The sequence below is a fragment of the Oratosquilla oratoria genome, chromosome 28 (genome assembly GCF_046742065.1).
Source record: "Oratosquilla oratoria isolate Oo_2021 chromosome 28, ASM4674206v1, whole genome shotgun sequence".
NCBI lineage: Eukaryota > Metazoa > Arthropoda > Malacostraca > Stomatopoda > Squillidae > Oratosquilla > Oratosquilla oratoria.
This window is the reverse complement of record NC_134804.1, coordinates 44,825,238-44,832,441: the sequence shown is the minus strand read 5'-3', so window position 1 is coordinate 44,832,441 and position 7,204 is coordinate 44,825,238. Positions and strand designations below refer to the sequence as shown.

Here is a 7,204-nt window from a genome sequence, read left to right as displayed (position 1 = left end):
AGCGGACAAGATGGGTAAGAGAGCTGACGGGAGGGAGATATATTGTGGAGGCGATAAAGGAGCGAAAGAGGAATTGGGCCGGTGGTCAGGAAGTACGATGCCAGATGGAGCAAGTGGGTTACCGTCTGGACGCCACGAGAAGGCAAATGTGGCAGAGGGAGACGGACAGATAGAGGGGAGACGAGGAAGTGATGTAACAGAAATGGGCACGTGTACGCGCGCACGCACACACGCACACACACACACACATACATATCCCGCCCAAGGCTGAAATAATTTCAGTATCTCTGTGCTGCGGGTTGTTACTCCAACTCTCGTGGGTGGGGAGTTGGGTGTGTGTGTGTGTGCGTGCAAGGTCACAGTATTACCCATAGATCGGTCATACGAACTCTGACCTCTCATCCGGGAGGTTAATAACTGTCGATCACGAGCCCAACACGTGATCCAAGACCATGGTGAATCACACACACATATGAGCGAGCTCTCTTCGGGGAAGGGAAATATCTGTCAATCACAAGTACAACAAGTCATCCAAGACCATGGTGAATACACACCCACACCCACACGCATATATATATATATATATATATATATATATTATATATATATATATATATATATATACATATATATATATGTGTGTGTGTGTGTGTGTGTGTGTGTGTGTGTGTGTGTGTGTGTGTGTGCAATGAATGGGTCCCAGTGAACAGCTATACATTTTTATCAATCACAACACACTTTAATTCTAAGCCATCAACATCGGGAAGTCCGCGGAGGCCAACATGCAAAAACTGAAACGTGGACCGTACCAAGGACCGTACCACGTTTCAATTACCGCATGTTGGCCTCCGCGGACTTCCCGATGTTGATGGCTCAGAATCAAAGTGTGTTGTGGTTGATAAAATGTGTGTGTGTGTATATATATATATATATATATATATATACATATAATGTATATATATAATGTATATATATATATATAACGTATATAAATATGTATATATATATATATATATATATATATATAATATATAACAAAGCGCCAGTATTTTTTTTTTTTTATTTTTTTTATTTTTTTTTATTTTTTTTTTATTTTTTATTTTATTTTTTTTTTTTTTTTTTGCGTGGCTTTTACCTGCTCGGACCAACCTTGCAGGTGTTCCAGATCAGTTAATACGAGTATACACGGTTTGTTGCCCACGTGATGCGATCCCACTGTTATTAGCGTCAGCACCTGATCTCAGGGAGACGGGTGAATCTCTCAACCACAGTTGTCGCCAGGGGGAGGGTGTGCCTCAAAGAAGCTGAGGGGGTTGCCTTGGAAGGGGAGCAGGTGAGGTGCCGCGGTGAGTGGCGGGCTGAGTCCGGGGCGAAGAACGCCCGTGGCTCTACACACTAGCAGGTGGTGGTGGAGGAGCTGTTGAATCTCGGTCCCACGGATTTTGCAGCGTTCGTGATTGTCCTTCCCGCGCGTAGCACTTGCCACCCACAACTATATTCTAGGAGGATCCTGTGGGCGGTAGATTCCGCCCTTCTATCCTGAGGCAGATGGGCTATCTCGTACCTAGTGACCAGGTTGTACCACAATGCTGATTTCGAAGTATGAAATCTGCTGCTGTAGTTGGTCCTGGACATTAATCTGGCCTTCTTGATGGTGACGCCCTTGATCTGTGTGATCGTGGATGCCAGGGGCAGTATGATTTTGCTGAACCTCGTCGCTGCCTTGGCATCATCACCCGCAACAGTGTTCCCTGGAATCCCGATATGACTGGGGATCCAGTGAAATGTTGCAGTCCTTCCATGCTGGCCCAAAAGGTGCAGCGAGTGCTGGATTGATGTCGTTAATTAGACGTCATTCGTTGTCTTCCAGGACTGAATGATGTCAACAGCACCTCTTGAGTCTGTGTAGATCACGACTGCTTCCTGCCCAGCAGAGAGAGCGTGGTCCAGGTTTCTTGGAGATGGCAACAAGCTCCGTCTGTATTGTGGAGATTCCGTCATTCACTCTCCATAGTAAAAGCCGCGCCACACCTTCCCGGGAGGATGTCTACAGAGCCGTCCGTGTTTCACAACAAACTCGCTTGGGGAGTGATGAACCTTATGGCTTCAAGGACCATGGGTCACAACCGTGCCGGGTCGCAGTCAGCCTTCTTTCCGTTGAGGTGGAAAAGCTGGAAACTTTGACTCGGAGATCGTCACGGGGGAAGGGGTTATAATCTTGATGAGGTTTGTCTAGTGACAGAGATGTAATTCAATCAGGCTCGGCCGTCGCGAGCTTTGAACTCGGACCACTCGAAGCACGAATTCCAAGCATTACCATTCCGCCACTTAGATCGTTAACATTCATGAAGTCTGATGTGACCTTATGATCAGGGTTGGGCCGACTGAAATCTACAGTCCTGCCTGGTCTTCTCACCTCCGAGAGAGACACTATTTCCAGTCTAATCTTCCTGAGCTCTGTCGATGAAAAGAACAGTTGGTCATCCAAGGAGAAAGAATGTTCCAGGCCCACACACGGAGAACCCACCGGAGGTTCGCCTCGGGCTTGACTTCACGTGTTTGTGTCTCATTTACAACACCTCTGGTTTGGTGATTTTGACGGGGACAGGTTGTAAGCCCATCCCCACCACATGTGTCTAGTATGGTTGCCATAAACATATGCCTGTGATTTGCTCTCGCATGCCCCCCACCCACCACCAGGCCCAACGAAGGAAGACTAGGATTTGGGTATACATATTAACCCAATGGTCCCAGGCGCCATTAGAGAGTATACGCACCCACTACCTTGGCACTAGGGGATGACAGCCGCAGACCATGCGGTGTCGGCCCAGGCGGTAGTTGCTTTACTCAGGGCGTGGCGATTTGCCTCTCCGAGCCAAGAGGAGCCACCTGTCCTGGCCTGAATAGGTCAAAGAGGCGTGTTGTTAGTTCCGGGGGGGATCTCAGTGCAACCACGGCACTGGGACATCACTCAGCCTCCAGGACTCCCGTCTCCAGGCTCTGCAGGGATGCCACGCACGGCAAACACGTGGGTTAGTGACCCATAACAAGGTTGGATGGCTATTGACACATAGTCCATCTACCCTTTTGGTGTTTTTTCCTCCATGTGGGGGGTTGGTTTAGTCGTTGACAATCTGATCATGCAGCAGGTAGTACTAGGTTACATGATGCCAGTAGAAGGACAGACGACTTACCTGTATCCATAAGTATATGTTATATTGTTCAGCTAGGGGCTGAGCTTTGGACAAGTTGAGGTCCTGATCGATCGAATAGGTCGCCTGTTTCTCGCCGAGACATCTGATCATTAATCGCGTTAAGAGGCTTCATGGGTTATGATTTACTGTTCAGTGAGTCACAAGTGTGATGAGTTTATTGATGTCCCTGTCGGTGTTACTCAAGGAGAATAAGCCATGTGATGACAGATGTTACACAGCGTCACACGTGTGTGTGTCGTGATATCACATATGCGACATGACATCACACATATGAATCATGACGACAGGGATATTTACTTCTTTACTTCGATGAAACCTCTTTAGAATTGTGTTCTGTGTGATGACTGTGTCTGTTCGTGATATTGACGTCACACGACACGTCACTACTGGATGATCTCACGTCACGTGACCACTGGATGATGTCACGTCACATGACATAGCATCACACATAACATAACTACTGAAATAAAGTCCTAGAGTACTCTGGGTGTGTGTGTGTGTGAGGGGAAACTGGATGGATGTGTTAGGGGTGGCAGAAGACTATCTGGAAGATCCCAGAAGAGATGTGAAGACAACGTAAAAAGGGACTAGCAGGTGAGGGCAGCAGGCTGGCAAGACTTGAAGGGCATAGCACAAGACAGAGAGGGGAGGAAGATGACAAGAGCTTGTGTCAGCAGTCGTGGCCTTGCAAGAGGACAACGGAGACCTTCGGAGAGAACGTGGCACCCTCCTGTAGCGAAGTGATGACCTCCACCCCGATTAACCCTTTCCGTATCAGGTAGCACGTATGCGCTCATTCCAGTTGCCAATTTTGTGTGTGTGTGTGATAATCCTCGGTAGTGAAGGGGTCGGTCTGTTTTCTTATAGTGTAGTGTACTGTATGAATTATATTATTGAACATTACGCAAACAGATTCAGCGTAGATAAAGAGTGGTCCTCGGGTAGAAAGGAGTTGTGGCTGATCGATGTCCCGCTCAGGTCTTTAACTGCGATATTGTAGCGAATAGGTTGGTAATTGAGGCCATTCTAGATGATGTACCGTAACCCTTTCAGAGGAATGATCTACCCTCGGAGAATAAGCTGAATAAAATAGATAGGCTCTACCCAGAACAAATATCTAACGAGCAAAAAGGCAAAGCGAGATGGTCTAAACTGCCAGATTCACTCTTAAAATTTCAAGCACGGAACCCTGTCCTCAAATAAGTAAAATCGTATGGCTTTGGCCAGAGGAGAATATCTACAGGTTGCCATCGTAGCAGTAGTTTAATAACCTTCATTCCCCTTTTCTTTTCTTTTCAGTGACAGATGAAACTATGGACAGCCCAGAAGACGCCCTGAGGGACATCGACGAAGGAAACGACAGGACAGAGGAAGAGGAAGAAAGCAAGGAGAGTGGGAGCGTCGTTCAATGGAACAGCAATTATATTTCAAAAACGAGCTTTGCAACTGCTTCCGCGAGCAAAGGAAATGATGCATCGACAGCAGGCTCGTCGGCAACGACGGTAGAAAATAGGGCAATCGAGGAATTTCAAGGCGATAAAGAAGAAGAAGAAGAAGAAGAAGGCGAAGAGCGAAATAAAGAAGAGGAAGAAGGAGATGATAGAGAGAAGGTGGAGGGCGAAGAACGAAATGAAGAAGAGGAAGAAGGAGATGAAAGAGAGAAGGTGGAGGGCGAAGAACGAAATGAAGAAGAGGAAGAAGGAGATGAAAGTGAGAAGGTGGAAGGCGAAGAACGAAATGAAGAAGAGGAAGAAGGAGATAAAGGTGAGAAGGTGGAAGGCGAAGAAAAAGTTGTAGAAGGAAAAGGAGAAGAAGAACGAGGAAAAATTGAAGGGGAAGGAGACTTCCACGGGGAGGAGGGCAATGGCCAGAGAGGAAACGATCCTCCTGAAGGAGATGAAAACAAAAACCAGAAAGATGAAGAAGAGTATGAGGTCGCTCCAACGCCTCACATTCTACTTCTTGGTTCCTCGGGAAGGGTTGGGTCCTCTTTCTTGGGAGATCTTCTCTCGAGGCTTCCGGGCGCTCTGTACTTTTTCGAGCCCTTCCACGACCTGGAAAAACTAGGTCTCCTGAACGAGGCGTCTACGACGGGTGGCATCAAGTCAATTATGACCTGCGAGATGAAGGCTATTCTCTTAGGAGGACTCAACAGAATTGTCAAGAGTAAGCGATGTAATTTCAAGTCCACCTGCTTTGGACCAGAAACCCTAAACAGAGATTGTAAGACCTACGCTCTCCGTGTCGTCAAGAGCATTCGAATGCGCGTGGCGTGGTTACCCGCTCTGCTCGAGGACAAAGCCCTTGATCTTAGGGTAATCCATCTGGTAAGGGACCCAAGGGCGGCTCTCATCTCGATATGGGAGCGCAACTGGAACATCCCGACTGATACCACTTGCTCTCACTACGTCAACGACCTGCGCGAGGGTCGACTGTTAGAGGAAAAGTTTCCTGGAAGGTTTGTATTTCCCCGTTAATTTCCGCCAATGTTAGAAATGTTGTTGATATCATAATTGTGTTTTCCCATGGATTTTCTTTTCCTGAGGTGGGTCATTTTTTAAAACTAACAAATTAATATGTCCTTGGCGTTATCAAACGTTATTGCCAGATAACAAACCCCAAAATCTAACGACCGCCATAACGCAGTCATGACGATGATATTTACATAATAATGCATTTCAATACCGTCGTTTATATACAAAAGGCTTCAGAGGTGCTTACCAAGCCACGAATAAACTCAACTCTAAGTCTGTGATTAAGGTGAGCACTGCCCGAACAACCTATAGGCAACTAGTACGATTAGTTTAATTTCAGGCCCTCCGATAGATCAACTTCCCTTGGCTTTTGTCCGGGTGACGGTTAGAGCGGCTGTAATTTGAAGGGTGGAAAGGCAGGTGGCATCGGCAACATTAACGTGGAGTTGCTGAAAGACGGAGGTGAGGTCATGGTCCGTGGATTGTGCTGTCTGCAAGGTGCTCACACATCTGTTACTGGTATGGGTACGTTCCCATTTGCTAAAGTTTCAGCCCCACGTTCGGTAAGCCAATAACTGACTGCATCTTAGTATTCCATGTTATTTTGGAACGCCGACGCGAGTATCTGCAGGGGTTGCTTGCATTCTACAGCAATCCCAAGTAGAAGTTAGATTCAGTGTGATGTGAGGGGCTCTGAGATCTGCGGATTCGTAGGCTTCTTTTGAGGAGTATTGACCTAATGTTTGGTCTGTATCCTGGGACAGCTATCTTCCGGTTAATTCAGGAGTGACACTATTTAATTCCTGCATGAGATGTTGATAAATATCATTGTAGAGTATCCTTTAGCAACACTAAGATAGCTGATTTTGTCAATGTCGATTATTCTGTGCTTCTTGCGGAGTTGTTGGGGATCTTGGTCACAACTCTTGAGCCTCTGTGCACGGAAGCGATATTGCTTAGACTTCAAGTCTTTTGGATCAAAACTAAAGTCCAAATGTTTGGGATCTTTCTGGGTGTGACATTACAAACTGCCCATGTATGTGACAAAGATCTCGAGGTTTTAGAAATACTTACATACCCTTGCAGTACAGTGTTCAAGTGGCGGGTTATGTAAAGAAATACCTCGAAGGATTGGTATACCCCATGGTGTTACTCTCAGCCAGAGTATACAGCATTGTGCAGGAGGACAAACATTCGAATTTTCAAGTCACTTTTGTTTCTTGTCTTGTTGTAAAGTTGTGAAACATGAATACTTAATGCTGACTTGAAGAGGTGTTTCGACGTCTTTGGTTCAAATGTGTTCGAAGAGTCATGGATTATCGCTGTCCTTTGCATGACACTAGTGACTCCCACGCGAGACTCGGTCAAGACCTGTTAACAATATAATTCGTGAGCATCAACTCCGACTATATGGACATGTGGCACATTTCTCTGGTGTTGATCCCACCAACAGGGTCATCTCCTTAAGAGACAACCTTTGCTAAAGGAGATGAAGAGGACGCTCACAGAATGAGG

The 7,204-nt window shown here is 46.4% G+C and overlaps 1 protein-coding gene across 1 annotated transcript; it reads left to right on the top strand.

Annotated features, from left to right (window-relative positions):
* The first annotated feature begins 3,325 nt into the window (after positions 1 to 3,325).
* Positions 3,326 to 6,353, top strand: LOC143040505 (uncharacterized). The gene is made up of 3 exons (XM_076211596.1): positions 3,326 to 3,347; positions 4,515 to 5,673; positions 6,236 to 6,353. The coding sequence occupies exons 1-3, from the start codon at positions 3,326 to 3,328 to the stop codon at positions 6,351 to 6,353; spliced, it is 1,299 nt and encodes a 432-aa protein (XP_076067711.1).
* The last annotated feature ends 851 nt before the right edge of the window (positions 6,354 to 7,204 follow it).

Coding starts and splice junctions, on each gene's coding strand:
- LOC143040505 (XM_076211596.1), top strand. CDS start 3,326: ATGGGTTATGATTTACTGTTCA. Junction 3,348..4,514: donor GGGTTATGATTTACTGTTCA/GTGAGTCACAAG, acceptor TTTTCTTTTCAG/TGACAGATGAAACTATGGAC. Junction 5,674..6,235: donor GAGGAAAAGTTTCCTGGAAG/GTTTGTATTTCC, acceptor CATTTGCTAAAG/TTTCAGCCCCACGTTCGGTA.